This window comes from Ochlerotatus camptorhynchus, unplaced genomic scaffold, assembly GCF_037179485.1.
Source record: "Ochlerotatus camptorhynchus isolate MF236.1 unplaced genomic scaffold, CSIRO-AGI_Acam_v1.1 ptg000021l, whole genome shotgun sequence".
Taxonomy (NCBI): Eukaryota; Metazoa; Arthropoda; class Insecta; order Diptera; family Culicidae; genus Ochlerotatus; species Ochlerotatus camptorhynchus.
This window is the reverse complement of record NW_027040513.1, coordinates 3,103,009-3,122,078: the sequence shown is the minus strand read 5'-3', so window position 1 is coordinate 3,122,078 and position 19,070 is coordinate 3,103,009. Positions and strand designations below refer to the sequence as shown.

Genomic DNA, 19,070 nt, shown 5'->3' with positions numbered 1-19,070 from the left:
ATCTTGAATACGGATCAATTCTGTTTGGATTGCGTTGTATCTTTTTCAGAGTTCGTAGACATTCCATCAAGCATACGAGTTCTTCGTCGCCTCTGAGACCTTTGGCAATTCCAGTCACTAGGAATGAAGAGATTTCGCCTGAGATTCGGAAGAATCTCTGATCAAGATAGTGGAGGACCCACTTCTGATATTTTCTGGATGCAGGAAGATTATTCTCTTTAATTTAGGAATCCTTTTCTCTGGTATTTATCTTCAATTTTGTAATGTAAATCGGTCCAAGATTTTGGAAAATTCTGCTTGTCATAATAGAGGAAATTTTTGGAAATTTGGAAATCTAGTGGAATCCTATTCGGTATTCAGTACTATCCCATCTGGGACTTGGAAATCGCTGTCACTAGGTATCAACCCGAGTTTCTGGAGAATCACTATCCATGTCAGTGTTCATGATCCTAAAGAATCTCTGTCTAAGATATTGGAAAATCCTTGTTAGCGATGATGCACAATCCTCGTCTGGGATCCATAGAAATTAGTACTAACTGTGAGTCCAGTTTTGGACTATGAGGTATCGTTGTCTGAGATTCTGGAGAATCGCTGATTTTAATTCAGTACAGTTAAATTTATGACTGCTTTTTGAAATCTCTAAGAATCTTATGCTGGATTTTTTTACAACGTTTTAGTTCAAAAATTTATGAATAGGAACTAGGAAATATACCCCAGTAATAATTTGAATTTTATGAGGGTTCCATAGACCATTATTTAGACTTATAGAATGCTATAAAACCTTTATCAAAATTGAAATGTTACTTGGGATTTACTTTGGGACAATCCACCCCCCACCCCCTGGAGAATCCTTGTCCATGGTCCTAAAGAATGTCTGTCTGGGATATTGGAAAGTTCCTGTGACCAATTCTGCGCTGTCCACGTCTGGCATCCATTAAAATCAGTGCAATCTGTGAATACTGTCTTGGACTATGAGGTATCGTTGTCAAAGATTCTGAAGAATTTAATTCAGTATAGTCCCTTATGGGGTTCAAAAGAAAATTTATGATTGCTTTTTGTGATTTCTAAGAATCTGTTCCTGGAATTTTTAACAATGTTTTAGTCCGGAAATTCATGAATAGGAACTAGGAAAGATACTCAAGTAACAATTTGGGTTTTATTAGGGTTCTGTAGACTATTATTTAGACTTGTAGAATGCTATAAAACCTTTGAAAAAGTTGAAATTTTACCTTGAGTTTATTTTGGGATATTTTTTAAGATTGAAAAATTTCTATGATTCAAGAAATCCCTTTCTCTTGGATTGTTTGGGATGAAAATCCGTTTAGGATTATCGCAATCCCAGTTTCTAAAAATCTAGGGCGAATGTCATCTTGGATTTTGATGAATCCTATGTGGATCAAGAAGAAGAAATTCATTCATTAGTTTAAGAAATCTCATCTACGATCCCAGGATAACCTACCTGTCTCTGGAACATTATCCCGGTTTAGAAGATTAAATTCGGCGTTTAATGCACTAGAACAGCAAAATGGTCGAAGTCGGACTTACTCCATTTGATATATATGCAAAAATTACATCGGTTCTTATAACCATAAGTTATCATCGCATAATATCAGCTTGTTTGAATTCACGTAGATCGTCGTAGATTGTTTGAATTCACGTCGAATCTCATCGTTGCCCCACAGAGCAATCAAGCTCGCTGTACATCGCATCTCTTCTCTGTGCTTTTCGTCCAGATGGGGGTTCACGAACCCCAGGTTGAAAATCGATGACGTAGGCATGATATGATATTTTACTGATTACAATTCTGCAAATCCATCGTCCACATTCACGGACGTCACTGGAAATACACCGGGGCAGGTGGCGCCCTTACCGACCGAAGCCAAATTCGCCCAGAGGAAACCATAGCAATGTTTTTTTGCAAATCGTCCTACGTAGAAGCTTAAATACAATATGCGAGCGCGAATTCACAGCGCAGTCCTTCTATAATGGGATTATGGGGCGCTATTCCCCCTCCTCATTTACTTCCTTCCTTCAAGTGTACAGAAAACACCAACAAAACTTACCTTGACATAGTTGGTCGTTCCGGGCACGGTCATCGACTTCCAGTCGATGGTGTTGGCAAAGCACAGCTTCGGATTCTTCTCGATCCGAACGCCCCCGCGGGTTATGTCGGCCAACGAGACCAGACCGATTTCCTGCAAATGAGGGACGCAAAAAAAAAACTTGATCAGCACTTCAATCAATATTTAACAAAACATATATATATATAGTCAGGCACTACCTCCTATAATCCTACAATGTGGGAAAAAGCCAAAGGTTAACCGTCCCATTGAACCGTTCCCGGAGGAATCAATAATGCAAATAAAAATAGATTGGGAGACATTGGAGAGAAGAAAAAACTCCGCAATAGTGAGATAAAAATAGCATAGCTGAGCTGTTCCACGCCAACTGACGAATCGATTTTATTTTCCCCTCTCCAAATTCCAAGAAGCTTCGCGTTTTTCAGGCAAAGGTGTGTTATACTGCAATTCTTCATTAGCCAACTATTGTTTTGCTTCTCTTGTCATGACCAACGTCGTCATCTCGTGTCAAACGCGCAATCGTTTTCCTGTGAATTTGAGGAAATACCTCAAATCCCCTCACCCATCAAAGTGTGAGTTAGGTAAAGGAGTGCGCGTCACATTAATCTGCAACTTCTGTTAAATTTTCACATTACCATACTCTAACAGAACTATCGATCTATCCTCTTCAGAACTTTCTCTAGGTAATAAATTATCGCACTAAAGCTTCATGTTGATATTAGAATAGCTTTCCTTCCCAACTTCAATAAAAATTATTTGAGGAAAAAAAAAATCAAAATCTTTACTAAAAGCTTATATTCTACGATTTTTGTAAAACTCTAAGTTTTCGCATGTGTTCATGAAAAAGCAATCCAGTTTCTTACAACTTTGTCGCTGACGTCATTTCGGTTAGATGAACCTCTGATTAATTGAAAAATTTCGAATAAGCCATTTTAAAAATTATGGCGGTAGCCAAAATGGCCAAATTCCAGCACAAGTGCGAAGTTTCATGGAATTATGTAGGGTAAATCTAAAATTTGTTTATTTGTTCGCTGTTTGGCCTGGAACTGCTCAGCTACGTAACTTTATTGACCGTAACCGATGAAAGCGAACCGGAGCGAACATAACGCAACTTCCAAGCATCGAGATTATCTACTGCTGCGCGCGTTCGGTGAAATGCCAAATTTTCGAAGCAACAACCATAGTATACCGACAACACACGCACACACAACAGGTAGATTAGGTACAAACAATTGAATAGGCAAATTAAACGGCACACGTAAAACCCCGGATCAAGAGAGAAGAAGCAAGGAATGCTGTTGGTTTTGGTGTTATTTTGTTTCACTAAATTTATTGGCAATTTTCGGTGATTTACTGCGAGCAATCGTTTCTAAAATTAGGCACAACCAGCAGTCGACGATGGCAATGTATAGGGAATGAGCAGGGGGCACACCCTGGGGATAAGGATTAGGGAAAATAGGGCAAGTTTAGCTGTGAAAATAGCAGGCATAAAAATTGAGGAAAGCGAGCAAACGGTTAAAGAAATTAGCACATGAAGGAAACGAAAAGTAAAGCGGAAAGATGAAATAAACCTTTCAGAAACAGGTAAAAGTGTATTGGAATAGAACAAAGTATACGACAAAGGCAAAGCAAGAGGAAATACGAGAAGAAGGACAACATGAAGAACAAATAAAAGAATAACATATGAATATAACAGGAACAACAACATAAACCAACGCTTAAATTTAAATTGAATGTTCATTCACTCTTTAGGTGGCGCTAGAGTGCAAATGATTTTGCTCCTATGATAACTCAGGAAAGTGAGAAGATAGAAGCTTCCTGTCTTCTGCAAATTTGTTCAACTGAGCAAGACCATTCTATCCGTAAGTAGTTTAGTTCGTAATTCACTCTTTAGGTGGCGCTAGACTGTAAATGATGTTGCTCCTATGATAACTCAGGACAGTGAGTAGATAGAAGTTTCCTGTCTTCTGCAAATTTGTTCAACTGAGCAAGACCATTCTATCCGTAAGTAGTTTAGTTCGTAATTCACTCTTTATGTGGCGCTAGAGTGCAAACAATGTTGTTCTAATGATAACTCAAGACAGTGAGAAGATAGAAGTTTCCTGTCTTCTGCAAAATCATTCAACTGAGCAAGACCCGTCTTGCAGTAAGTAGTTTAGTTCGTAATTCACTCAACAGTAGATGCCAGAGTGCAAACAATATTATTCTAATGATAACTCAGTACCGTGACCAGATATAAATCTCTTGTCTTCTGCAAAGTTGTTCAACTGAGCAAGACATGTCTGGCAATTGACATTTTACAGTCATTACCCATCACCAACAAAAGGATCTCCGGGCGTTATAATATCAGGGAGCTAAAGGGCGAACACGAAATTATTGCGACACATTCAACAGGGCATAACTTTTTTACCATTGGGTAAAAATCAACCAAATTTTGCACACTTTCTCATTGATGTGTATTGTGTACATGCTGTCAAACTCGAAGTCGTGTTTTTCGATTCAACGAAAATGGAGGTGAACCAACGCGAGTTGAGAGAACAAATTCTTTCCAAACACCTGGAATTTCCTGACCTGTCGCACCGGCAGTTGGGAAAATGTTGAACATTCACCATTCAACCGTCTCCAGAGTGTTGAAGCGGTTCCAGGAGCGGTTGACGCTGGACCACGGCAAAGGAGCTGGAAGAAAACCGGGACCGGAGAACAAAAAGACGGAGGGAAAGGTGAAGCGGATGATTAAAGCAAATCCCAACGTCTCAAGCCGTGATTTGGCTAAAAAGATCGGCATGTCGCAGAGCTACGTCCAGAATGCAAAGAAGAGAGCTGGACTACATACATACAAGGTACAGAACATCCCAAAACGCGATGAGTGGTAACAATCGACGGCTAAAACTCGGGCACGGAAGCTCTACGAGAAGATGCTGACAAAATATGGCTGCTGTGTGATGGACGACGAAACGTATATAAAAGCCGATTTTAAGCAAATTCCGGGGTTGGAGTTTTTCACCGGCAAGAGCAAGTTCGATGTGGACGACAAATTTAAGAAGAAGAAAATGTCGAAGTTCGCCTCCAAATATCTCATTTGGCAGGCCATCTGCTCTTGCGCACTGAGGAGTGAGCCTTTCGTGACAAAGGGCACAGTAAATGGCGAGATCTACAAATCTGAGTGCCTCGAGAAGCGCCTTTTGCCGTTCTTGCAGCAGCACGACGAAGCTCCGCTAGTTTGGCCAGATTTGGCATCATGCCACTATTCTAAAAGTGTCCTGGAGTGGTATGAAGCCAATTATGTCCATTTTGTTCCAAAGGACATGAATCCGCCAAACTGTCCGGAGCTGCGCCCGGTGGAGCAGTACTGGGCAATAATGAAGCGGGAACTTCGGAAGAGCAAGAAGACAGTCAAAGACGAGAAGGACATGTTAAGAAAATGGAAAAAAAACTGAGAAACTGGTACCGGATGACACTGTAAAGACTTTGATGGAGGGCATTCAAGCGAAAATGCGTTCAATTTTACACTCAAGGCTCCATCGATTAACTTTTCTTTTGATTTTTGAAGTAAATATATGTATAAAACTACCCTAAAATTTTGGTTTGATTCTAAACATTATAAGAAAATTGGCATGACATTTCCGGTGTCGCAATAATTTCGTGTTCGCCCTTTATGTAATCACTGCATGCTTGATCATATGTCTCATGAATCTTATAACACAGAAGGGTTTGCTTTTTGCTAAAATTAAAAAAAAAATGCCTTCTGAGTGTGGACAGTATGGGAGAGGTGTACCAGACACTACAGAAATGACCCGATTTTGTCATTTTGAATGAGAAATATTTGGTATAAAGGAGGAGTTGACAAAATCGGGTAATCACTGTATTCCATGTACACAATGGTACCAGCAGTGGCACTACTCATTGCCATAGTTCATAACTAGTTAAGGTCATAACTTAAAAATATTTGTTTAAGCAGTGCTGTGCAATGTTCCTTCTTCCTTAAGGAAACATTGCGGTGAACAACACTACGCACTCACTTTGGCGCGCTCATCACAACTTACTCGCACGTGCGCATGGAGACTCAGGCGGTTATCTTCAGTCGCGAGGACTTAGATTCGCCGTGGGAGGAGTTCTTCAGTTAGCGGTCTTTTACGACTGGTTACAGTCGAAAATCGCTTTGAGGAAAGCTGAGTCTCTGGTTGGAAAAAGACTGTTTTATTCTACAAATTTCATTAGCTTTTATAGCCTTCGGTTTACAACAATTTACATTGAATTTTCCTATCTTCTAATGGGTTAAAAAGAGAACGAAAGAGACGCCTGGGACATAATGCTGACAAATATTGATATTTGGGTTTTTGCCCTTGCGCGCCCATCGATGCCTTTGTTTTGATTTATTTTGCTTATGCTGTTTATTGGGGCTGTGGTGCGAGACCATCCCGGTATGCAATTTGAGTCAGCAAAACATGTGTTGGGTTATTATATTGCTACGTTCATAACGCACATGCCTGGCTGTTCCTTAGTTGCGTGTTAAATGGTATGTTTCCGAAATTGCATCGATGGCTGTGCTGGCCATCTGACTGTGATTGAAATGGAAATGTTCTTGCTGGTACTGGATAATTAATTGCATGGGAAGATGCATAGCACAGTGCTATAACTGACACACCTTCCGGGGACCGCCCTCAATGTCAAATATGGCAATCATATTTTTTCTGGTGATAACTGAGGCGCTTATAGAAGATTCCTTTCATCGGGAAAACTTTTCATCTGTACATGAACCCTCTAGCAAGGGACAATTTAATTTGGAATGGACTCAGTAGGTTGCACCAGTATTCCAACAAATAAGCCATGCCCAAAACTGGATGAAAGTTCCAACCATCGAGAAAGTTGATCAATTGACTAGGACTCGTCTTTCAGTGGAAATCATAATTCTGCTAGTAACATGTCATGACCATGACCGGTCACCAAGATCATTTCTACGACAAAGTTGTTCGGCTGAACAACAACGACCTAGAACTCAAAAACTTCATGAAGTTTGGATGCGTGAAAAACTAAGAGTTGTTTTCTTGAAATCCGTGCAAATGTATCAACTATTCTCTATTGTGGTTGCAAGTAATGTTTGAAGAGATCTGCATTGCTGAAAATGACATGACAAAGTCTATTCAAAATATTCTAGGGTTCAGATTCATGGGGTATATGCGCATCATGCACAATCCATGTTAATGTATTCAGATGTTCGCTTTTTCAAATCGTTTTTCTGCTTGACCGTCAAGCAGTACAGTTCGGTTTTTACTCGCTCTGTTGTTCGATAAGGGAGTTTTCGGTGCTTGCATTTGACTGGTTTTGTGTCCCGAGCGCGATGGCTTAATTTGGAGGGGTTTGTGCTGATGTATTCCCCCTGTTGCTTCGGTGCTTGGTGTATTCTCGCTTCTCTTTGTTGCCGGTGTGACTTGACCGCACTGATCTATTGTTAGGTTTTTGCGATGTGCATTGCTTTTGTGCACAGAGTGAATTGATAAAGAAAAGTGGTATCTAGCTATTGTGTGGTTGGAATCGCTGGAGGAGGAATTGTTTAAAAATGACTAGAGGAAAATATGCGTGGACGCATCGAGAATGCGCTCCCGGATGTTTCGATTTGGTGAGTACGTTCCAGTTGTAGATTGTTCTTATACATTTCTCGATTAGATTTTCGAGGGGACGTGTCTGCTTTTGTGGGTCGTGTTTGGTGTGACTGGTGGCTCGCCTGCGAGTGCTGGCGCCGCTGTCAGGTAAGGGAAAATTTGCCCTATCTGGTAGTAGTGTTGGCATGCGTAAGCGGGATGCCGGTTGCGCCGGATCAAGGAACAGTCGTAGTTTACTTTGTGAAGTAAGGGACTCGGTAGCCCACATAATTTTACTGGTGGGTGACCTTCGTTCGTATTGTACGATTTCGGTGGGTTGTTACCAAAGATTATGATTGATTCTGAAGCTATTGTTCTAAACAGTGTGATCACAGTGGACGTTTGGATTATTACGCGTATTCCGCTGATTAGTTTTTGATTAATCGATTTTAGAGGTTAGAGGCGCGAACTTTGTCGGATCGGTTTCCGTATCAGTTAAAGTTGTCACTGTTTATAATGTGTTGCGATTCAAAAAGTTCGATTGAGGTTCTATGGTGGTGGTTTTTGCATTAGGAAGAGTGCCATGTTGATTGTCTATGGTGAGCATGTTCCAGTAAAAAAACGGTTTGTTTTCCGGCGGGATGACCTCGATCGCGTGTGATCTATTTTTCGGTTTGATATAGAACATAAGAAAAGCGATACTGTTGGTAATACATTACGATTTATCCCAAGCCACTATTGTAGAAAATTGAACCTGCTTGATCTTAGGTAGGACGCTTCGGAATGTTTAGAAAAATAGAGAGCACGCTTGATCTAGTCTGGGATACATTATAGACTGCTTTCGAGAACGTAATTTCATTTTAATATCTTGTTTAATCAGGGTTGTAACAATCGTTATGTCGGTCAAGTTATTCGATGCACCCCTCGAAACATAGGAAAATCCACGAACCCCTCATTTTATCTGTCAAACTTTCATAGCGAATCAAAACAAACATAATGCAGTACTAGAATATCGACTAGAATGGGGTACGTTAATCGATTTGCTTGGGACCAATAGGCTAGTCAAGTAGTGAGCCAATTTAAAATCGTTAGTTTCCACCGGATGATTGAACGTCGCGTTAAAGTGGAACTTTTTTTTTTACTCTGTTCGGGTCCTAACACTACTGCGACCAGTAAATTGATCTATAGTAGTAAAGAGTGTCCACGATGAAATTGCCACACACAAAATTGATTCGCAAAATTCGAGTTTTCATCCGATTGCCATCAAATTTTCAGGGATTGAGAAATAACTATTAAACTTCATTTTACCATTTTACTCGTATTTTATTTACAGTCCATACGCAAATGCCCGGACCTTGGCCTTAACCCCGGCCATAAGATTCTGCACAACCTGTGAATCAACCGTTTTTTGCATGTAAACCCATACTTTCTTCAGTTCCTCGACTGTCTTCACTACCTTAGGTCGTTTAAGAAGGTGCTGCTTCATAATCGCCCAGTACTTCTCGATGGGGCGGAGCTCAGGAGTGTTGGGAGGGTTGAACATTTTCGGCACGAAATTGACCTTATTGTCCGCATACCACTTCAGCACGTCCTTGGAGTAGTGGCATGAGGCCAAATCCGGCCAGAAGATTGTTGGGACGTTGTGGGCCTTCAGGAGAGGAAGCAGCCGCTTCTGGAGGCACTCTTTTATGTACACCTGTCCGTTCATCGTGTCCTGGGTCACGAAAGGTGCACTCCGCTTCCCGCACGTGCAGATGGCTTGCCAAACCAGGAATTTCTTCGCAAATTTGGACATCTTCTGAGTGCGGACATGCTCCGGAACGCTGAACTTATCCTTGGCCGTGAAAAACAGGTTGCCGGGGATCTGTTTGAAGTCGGCCTTCACATATGTTTCGTCGTCCATGATGCAGCATTCAACTTTCGTCAACATGTTGAGGTACAACTTCCTGGCACGGGTTTTGGCGGACTTGTTCTGCTTCTCGTCGCGATTAGGGGCCTTTTGTACCTTGAACGTTCGAAGCCCAGCCTTAGTTTTGGCCTTCTGGACAAAACTTCGGCTTAGGTGCAGCTTCTTAGCCACATCCCTAACGGAGGCGTTCGGATTTCGGTTGAAGGCCCCAACTACGCGGTTGTGATTTTTGGTGTTGTACGGAATACTTTTTCCTTCACTTCTGGGCTTCCGATCGGTGGTCAACCGTTCCTCGAACCGCTTAATCACTCGCGACACCGTGGAATTCGCGATTCCCAACGTTTTAGCGATGGAACGATGCGAGAGATCCTTGTTCTCGTGATGAATGCGCAAGATTTTATCACGCACGAGCTGTTCTTTCGACTCCATTTCCGCGAGTTTTGATCACAGGACTTTAAAACTTGCAGGATGTAAATAATGCACTATGAACTAAATCCACCCAAATTTTCATTAAATTCTACCCAACGGTTAAAAAGTTAGAGCAATTTCATAGTGTGGCAATTTCATCGTGGACACCCTTTATATCCCGTGTCCTTAGTTTAGTGCATGTAGTATTACTCCATCACTATTGATAAATGATGAAGTATTCGATTTTTTTACAGTTGCCACTCTTGCATTTATCGCAAGGATCCGACTCTAATTGAAAGGTCCCGCTATTTATACCCTTCGGAGTGTTGAAACACCCTCCAAAGGTGCGCCCCTTTGTCAGTCAAAATTGAATTCCTTAGCAACAAAATTAAGGTATGACACCGATAATGACCATGCATCAGAACCCTAGTCTTAAACACTTCAAACTAGGGAACAACGAAGAGAAGATTAGGAATCACATAGATGAAGACAACTAACTCATTTTTTGCCTTGTTTCAAGATCATCCTCGGTAGGCAAAGCCGAGTCTTGTCACTATCAACAAGACATAAAAAGTAACAAGGACTAAGATGTGTTCCTTGAATTACTGAAAAATCCTGTTCCCCTAGTTTGAAGTAGTCAGGACTAGGAATTGGTGGTAGATCTTACATCCCGTAACGTACCACGAAAAGGTGATCTACCCACGTTACGGGGAAAAAGTGGAACTTAATGAAGGCCTAAGTGTGTTTGAGGGACTCGGTGGCCTTAGAGCGATCGTTTTTGCTTACTGAGCAGAACACCATGAGTTTGATCTCAGGCCCATCCACATTCAAGATTCGTCAACTGCTTTATTTGTTAATATGACTGCATGTTAATAGCAACAACTCGGTGATCTAAAAGGAGCTCGTTTGCCTAGTGGTAAACGTTTTTGCTTAGTGAGCAGAAGATTGTGGGTTCAATTCCAAGCTCCTTCGCGTTAGCACATCAATTCAGCTTATCGTTTACCAAAACGAACCCTGCTGCAATCTCAACCCTCTTACCCAATATCCCAGTGATTTCTAGTGGAAGTGCAGAGGTGCTACCGGCTTCCATCAAAGCGAGTGTCACTTCACACATTCCTACCCATATTTTTGACCTGTGTTCGGGCGCGGCCGGCGCTGGTATTGCCTAGTTTGAGATCACCAGTTTTTACACATTGAGGTTGATTGCCAGTTCCAAACATCCGTGTGTGGTCAATCATAATTATGCTCAGATGTTCGATTTTTTAAATCTTACTTAAGTTCGGACTCTTTGGCCAACACTTTGATCAACTACGACTGAGGCAATATTTCTAGGAGCAGAAGCCGTCCAAGCATAGTTAGGGAGACTATGGGTATTAATGACGATCCATTTGGTGTTATAGTTCAGTGTGAATGACCTACTATTTTCATTATCCAAAATTGGAATAGTGTGCCATGGTCAATTGATTTAGATTTGTGTTTATAAAAAAAACTGAACAATTTATAAAAAATTGTTTAACTGGCACCTTTATACAACACAGTGCACTGTGGTCCGAAATGGCAATTAAACGGGAAAAAAATATGTACTCCTTTTCTATTCATTTTAGCAAGGTTGCAAAGACTCATTTCAGCTAAAATAATGTTTTTCGGAATAATAAAACCAAAAGATGGTATGATGGCATGTTTTACTTGTAACTTACAAGAAGAGGTTACAAAGTATGCGTTGGAAACATAAAACCTGTAAATTTTGCTTTCTATGAGTCACAATCAGCGATTTGCTGATCGCTGAGTGAGTGAGTGAGTGAGTGAGTGAGTTTGTGAAAAATCGCTGATTGTGACTCTCATGAAGTGAAATAAACATGTTTAATATGTCAAACACATTCTTTGCAACCTCTTCTTGTATCCTACCAATTCAAAATTTGATCATGGCATCTAATTATTTCATAATTTAGAAAAACATTGTTTTAGCTGAAATGAGTCTTTGCAACCTTGCATTTTAGGGGGTTAGCGTCTTCATAGAAGACGCTTGTTTGTAATTAAATTGGCCTTCTTTTTAGTAAAATTACGATTAGGGTGGTCCTTAAATTAGGAATCGAACATTTTAATTGTATCTTATATGTGATTACATTCTTCAGCAATGTTATAGAAAAAAATATATTCCAAGCAACTTTGCTGAAGACACTATTTATGTAGCCCTTAATTTGACTGAGCTAAAATTATGTTTCTACTTTAAATTAGGGTGCCCCTAAAAATCAGTTTTTTTTTATCAAAAGCAAATTGAGTGATGGTTAGTTGCCTCTTAATATATCTCAGATGACGTAACGGTTCATGTTTGGGGCTCTCACGCAGAAGGACTGGGTTTAATTCTTCAAATAGCTCCAGTAGTCTGCTGATAAATCAAAACATACTTCATTCCTGCGTTTAGAAATAACTTTCATAAAGACCTGACTTTAGAATTAACTTTCATAAAAGTACGAACTAAATATAAAATTTGTGTAGGCGACAAAAAAGCCTTTTTTTATTTAAAAAGGTTCCGTTCAAGTTACCCTGAAGAGTTTCAATTATGGTACCGGAATTTTCAAGCTCTTATAACGCTCTTATAGCGACGAATGAGGCTGGTTAGAATTCTATAGGCCACCTTCAACCAAGCTGCTGAAGCCACAAATAGCCTTTTATCAGAACTTTTGGTTACTTTGGGAGCTACCAGTTACGCCAAATTGATGATCAAATGCATTGTTTACAAAAACTGATACGTCCCTTCGTAAAAGTAACCGAGAATTATTTTTTCAGAAAAAGTTAGTAGCGTTGTTAGTGATTTTTTTTTTTCGAAACAAAAAAAAGGAGGGAATACTACTGACGCTGGCTTCCACGACACTAGAAACTAACCTGGAAGCTGAATTTTCGTCACCTAGGAGAAAGACCGCTTCGAAATGTAAGAACGATGTAGGACAGCCAGCCGGTTTTTTTTTTCAATGTCGTCAGTTTTATGTTAGGCGCAATGTGTGATGTTTATTTTCGTTCAGTTCATTCGTTGATATCACCGATTGCTATTTGAGGACCCCAGGAAGTAATCGTGGGAAAGTACTGATTTTTGTCTTTTTATTTGCATTTTGTAGAACTTATTTCCGGTTGGATCTAATTCAGATTCGACCTTCATACGATGACACGATTGCCGAAACGTTGAAACTGTTTTTGTCTGGGGCGCAAGCCATTTCAAATTTAACATATTTTTTTCAATTTTTCCATGATGTCCAAGAGTGCAAGTCATTTAAATTTTTACATTATTTTTTCGACATCGACTTCGAGCACAATAGGAACTGACACTATTTCGTGACACATTTTTTGTTGATTTGCACCTCAGTATATTACACAAAAACGCCATGCATGAAACAATTCCCAAAAAATACGTTATTTTTTTTTTCTGTAGCTCCATCATTAGTTTTAAATTGGGTCTCTGAAGCAGAGAAGAGAGTGAAGGTTGCATTTTATGATAATGCAACAGGCAGTTGTTTTCCTTATCAGAAGACGGTACTTTCAATAATGAGCAAAATGTTGATTCATATGTCAGCAAAGTAGGGGAGGAAGGGGTATAACGATCATACGGGGTTTAAGCAATTTTTTGTTCTCCATAACATAATACTATCATGCATCATCATTTTGTACTTTACAGCGTGTTCGTACAATGATGCAAAATAGAATACTGTGACTTTTCTCTAATCAAACTTTTAAGTAGGTGCTTAGTACAACATTAATTGAAAATTAGGGGGATTCAGTTATTGATTTTCAAAGTCAGAGCAAAAGCTCGTATACAGGTACCTGTTCAATGTTTGATGCGCTTGTACGCTGACACACCATCTGGTGTTGTAATCGCACATATTTAAAATAGTTCCAGTGCACCAAAATTGATGAAATTTTGGATTCCATTTTTAATGAAGATTACGAATATGTATCAATTCAGAACGTTCAAAAAGCAGAATTGACCGATCCACTACCAAACGCCAAGTTTAACCAAATTGGATATTGGATTTGAACTGAACACTTCATCGCATTGGACAGTGGATCGAATCGGATAATTGCTAGAAGAACAAGTCGATTTTCCCGAATGGTCCATGAAACTGTCAAGTTGTTACCATTTGTCAAATTACTTTAATCTAAGTCAAATTGAATCCACCCAGCTGAAGAAACACAAACAATTAAGCCAAATCGTCGAACAATTAGTCGAGACGTTTCGCCGCAAAACGATACCCATCATGCGCCAATTAGAGAACGGCAAGATTCAGTGTCCAGCAAAGAAAAGAGAGAAAAAAAACTCCCCTCCATTATTCATCAGATTCACCTCACCTCAACACCCATCCCGGGGAGTATCTCCGGCGGTAATTTATCTCAAAGTCAATAAATCAAAGTTTTCACAAAGCATCGGCGCAGCGATAGTCACGCCCTGTCTCCGGCTGCGACGATGCGTGAAATTTGCTACTCGATTCCACTTACCTCGATGTGCATCAACTCGTAGATCACCATGGCGTAGTCACCGACGAGGACATCCCCGCGGATGACGGCTAGGTTCGGAAAGAGCCGGCGCAGCGTTTTCAGCCCGTTGACCCGGAACAGCAGCAGATACTCGGTGATCTCCGTCAGCAGGGGGAAGGAATAGTTTTCGAAGCTCGAGTCAACGTACTTGTCGATGAGGAGGATGTGCACGAAGCCCTCGACCACGACGCAGTCCTTGAGCCGGTCCAGATGGGCCGGCGAATTCCGGACGTCCACGCTGCCGCACACACCTGGAAGGAGACGGTAGGGAATGGAAAATGGTTACAAAGTGATAACGATAAATATTGATGGGTCGTTTCATCGAAAATAAATCAATTTCGTATTGCGATTGGAGGTTCTTTGATACAAGCTTAATATGAATCGAAGGAAACAAATCTAAAACGTCAAATTGATCAGATAACTCCAAGGTCACTGGAGCGTAACTGCTTGTACGAAAAAATTAAATCGTCCTAAGCTCCATTTCATCGAATGAGCCATTTCACCGAAACAATCAAGCACCTCATTTGGAAGTCAATGACCAAAAGTGACTCGTCTCGCCAGTGTTGCTACTATCTGAGAGACAACCCAACTGAACTCCTCCGAATTGGTTTGCTCCAGCCGTTTCGGGCCTGGAGGATGCCATAAATCACTTGCTCCCTCAGCTCTAAGCTGTCACCAACCAACCAACCAGTCGGCGGCGAGGCGAACTTGCTGAACAAAGTTCACTATCAGCAAATTTTATATATTTATGACTCGATGGCGCCTCCTTCTTGCGGGCACTTGAAGTAATGAACACACATTTGGGTGATTGTGGTGGTGTTTGCAAATGCACCTTCAATACGGCAGAGTTGCCTAACAAAACAATAGTCGAGTACCACGCGTTTAATAACAAATATTTTGCTTTTCGACCTGAACCTTTTTGCCTCCTCCCATCATCGTCGTCGTCTCCAGTCGTGCCATCACGAGTTCTCGGTCGATGGGAATGGGGACCGCGCTTTTGGCTCCGACCATTCGTCAACAGCTGATAAGAAACAAATTCACGTCGGAGCCAACCACTCCGACGATGATAGTCGTTCGTGGCAATAATAAACAGCTCATATCGCCTCTGTTCCGTTGCACGCTTTCCCGCTGTTTTAAATAAAAATGAATCGGAAAGTAAAATGACGAAGAGGAATGTGTCATCATCTTGCGCATCTTATGCAAAGTTGAATGGCATGTGATTCATTCATGCTTCTTCTTTTGCTCCGGAAATGATGGGCAGATGGCAGAGTCACCTGTTCAACGATAGCGAGAGACAATGGATTGAAGTTTATCCGAACGATCGGCGAAAGGAAGCACGGATAGGAGCCATTTCATCGAATTTACCGTTTGACCGAGAATTTATTTTGATGAAAACAATTATCTATGATATAGAACAATAGACTGTCGTTCATACTGGCGACAACGCTCTGATGAGACAACGAAAACCTTCAACCAAGCAGCCACCTGATCCTATCCTTTGACAATGTACCCCTTTAAACTCGGGGAAGCCGCGACTATTCGGCCCAACTCTTAATAGACATAATTAGTTAATTTTGTTACAAACAATGAACTATGAATTATCGGCTCCGTAAAGCAAACGTAATTGAGCCTTTCAAATAAACGAACTTGATAATGAATAAAAAACTTTTGGCTCTTATGACCTTGTTTAAAATTGAACAGAATACCAACTGGACTAACCAGTTGCGCCGGTTTTGTAGTGGTAAGCGTGATTGCCTCTCACCCCAGCGGCCTGGGTTCAATCCCAGTCGGCGCCACCGGAATGTTCTGAGGCATAACATCTCTGATCAAGGGAAGTAAAGCCGTTGGTCCCCGGTTTATGAGTTGATGACTCGATAGGTAGGGTCCAGGTGTGGGAGCTGCCTCCCTGGCGTCGGTAGCATTGAGCACGGAAAACAAACTGGACTAACCCTAGAAGCTTGGACTTGGTCTGATTGTGTTTCCGATTAACCCTAAAGGACCTCTAAAATCACCCTGAAGAACCACTGATGCTATCCTGGCTGAATTAGGGATTTGCTTTGTAATTGTCCTCTTAAAACTCGCTGAACAAACCCCGGAAGTCACATGCACTGACCAAACAAATCCTGGACCCTTAGTTATAGTAAAATACACTACGAGGGGAGAAGGAAGAGGTCTAAAATTGATCATCAATATACTACGTAATTTATGGGGGATCCCAAAGATCTTCTAGCCTTACACTGACGAAACTCAATTACCATGGTATGTCAGATAATAGATCATACCATGAACAAGACCCTGTAAACTTTTTCTTAAAATAAAAACCACTGACTTGCCCTAAAGACCTATAGGATACCCCGAAAAGCCCGAGAATTGGCACTAAAAGCCTTCAGAACATACCCTTGGACTTGGTATGATAGTCTTCGGGGTTGCCTTGGAGGTCCACTTAAGGTCAGGCGACCACTGAAGTGGCAGAGGTGTATTATCTGGTAGCATTTCAAAACATCACCGCCACACCAGTGGGCGCGCAACCTAAGATTTTCCCTCAAAAACCTCTGCTGTGGTCTATTAGGACAATGCGGACTTGCTCTGAAGGTTCTCTGGACTTGCTCTGAAGGTTCCCTAGACTTGCTCTGAAGGTTCTCTGGACTTGCTTTCGAAATGTGGTTGTTGCACTGGATGCTCTCTGAATTTGTCCTTGAAATGTCGTGGACTTGCTCTAATGATGAACAGGAACCTCTGGGTTAAATTGCGTGGGTCGTCCTTGGACCAACTTCTTGATGACCCACTGGGCTTATTATCCTTCGGAGTTCATCTGATGTCACCTTGCTAGGTGTCGGAATATCCTCTATGACAAAAAATCATATTTTACTTTTAAGAATTAGATGTCATGACAAATCAGTTTCAGAATATTTACATCAGCTTTTGGCCTTCCGACCTTTTGTCCGTAAACCCTCTAAAAGACCATGCGGGTTCACTCTGAAGGTTCTATGTTTGCGTACTTGGTGGTTCCAGTGGCCGCAATTTGCACAAACTTTTCAGCCGGAATTGTAAATAAAACAACAACAAACAAGTATGAACAACATGTGCCCTGCAGATCCACTAGTTCTCTCCTGAAGGCTTTTTGACCTTGTCAACCTACTCTGATGGTCATCAGGAACCTTAATGGATTTTATTCCTAGGTCTTTCGAACCAACTCTCTTCAATACATAGCTACAGTTAGTTTAGGAATTTGCTGAAGAAATTTCAAAAACATATCTGAAAATGTAGTGGCGTCTCCCTAAGCCCCAATGTTCCCTATGCACCCAATTTTACCCTGAAGGCTTTCTGATGTTATCCTGGACCTTGTCACCGAAGCTCTTTGAATCATGTTCTTGATTAAGATGCGTAAAATTCGCAAATATAGGAGAATGATGAGAGAACACCATCGAGAAATTTAAGACATTCAGTAGACTTCAAAGTGGAAGCAGTACTTTGTAAGAAGCGTTGAAACATCTTAAATTAATTGCGAAGAGCGTTTAAAAACTGAATTACGAGCGAGAACATAACTTGATCTAATTGTTCTTAGAATTCACCTCGGAGGTCGTCCACCATCACCCTAAAGAACCTCTTATGTTGCCTTTGATAGGAACCATCTGTACAAATCCTGAAAGTCATCAGGTCTTTGAAAGTTGCCTGACGGTCTGTCCGCTCACGGACACTGAAAATGGTGTGGGAAATCCTCGGCTCGGAGGATCCCAGCTGTACGGCCAATTCCCTCTTCAAGGGGAATACCAAAAGTATGGATGGGGTTTACGATATGCACGACTTGCAGGGATTATCCCATTGTGAGCCTTGAGAAAGGCTGATTGTTTTCGGCTTGTCATGGAAAAGGAGAATGCGTATTTGTTTACTTTAAATTTTGTATTAAATGATCCGTTCGATACAATGGTTGGTACACGTGTGTGCGCTTTGCGCGAAAGGTGGCTACTTTTATATGATAAATTCTTCTTCTTCTTCTTCTTCTCCTCTTCTGCTATCGTGGCTGCTGTGCTATGCTATGAAATCCTTCTAGTGGGAGGAGCCAAAGCTTGCGTCAACATGCTCACTTTCGGTAGTGCGTGTGTTGAAGTGGAAAAGGGTTGAAGTTAGTGGGGTGACCGATAACCCGCGGTCGGCTCGGGGTTAATGGATGGGACTTGCCAAATAATATGAGGCGGAGAACGGGGATCAATCTAATCAGCACCATCAAGAATGAATACCAGAAAATCACACAAAACGTTCGCCTCGTGCGCGAACACGGTCTTTGAATTTGCACGGCAGCCCCGCTAGACATTCCCCGAAGAACCTCTGATGTAGCCCTGGGAGACCATGCGGGCTGAAGGTCTTCTGAACTTGTTTTGGAAATGTTTCAACTTGCCCTGAAGGTCCAGTAGTTCTTAAAATTCAGTGGCATCGACCTTAATCTTCGCAAAGTACCAACTCTTGACACGTTAGAAAATTTTAACCTTATGGCTTTCTGGTGTTACACTGGAAGTCCTCTGGTCATGTCGTGGAGGTTTCCAAGAACGTGGTTTGATGGTCGCCAAGAAC

At 41.3% G+C, this 19,070-nt stretch overlaps 1 protein-coding gene across 4 annotated transcripts in view; it reads right to left on the bottom strand.

Annotated features, from left to right (window-relative positions):
• The window catches only part of LOC135703785 (insulin-like receptor), a 461,464-nt gene that overhangs the window by 160,899 nt on the left and 281,495 nt on the right, over nucleotides 1-19,070 (bottom strand). For all 4 annotated transcript variants that reach the window (XM_065225113.1, XM_065225119.1, XM_065225131.1 and 1 more), the window contains 2 exons: nucleotides 14,463-14,752; nucleotides 2,064-2,195 (listed from right to left, as the gene is read on the bottom strand). In XM_065225113.1, the coding sequence (XP_065081185.1) occupies nucleotides 2,064-2,195; nucleotides 14,463-14,752 (422 nt within the window). The remainder of the gene's footprint in view (nucleotides 1-2,063; nucleotides 2,196-14,462; nucleotides 14,753-19,070) is intronic.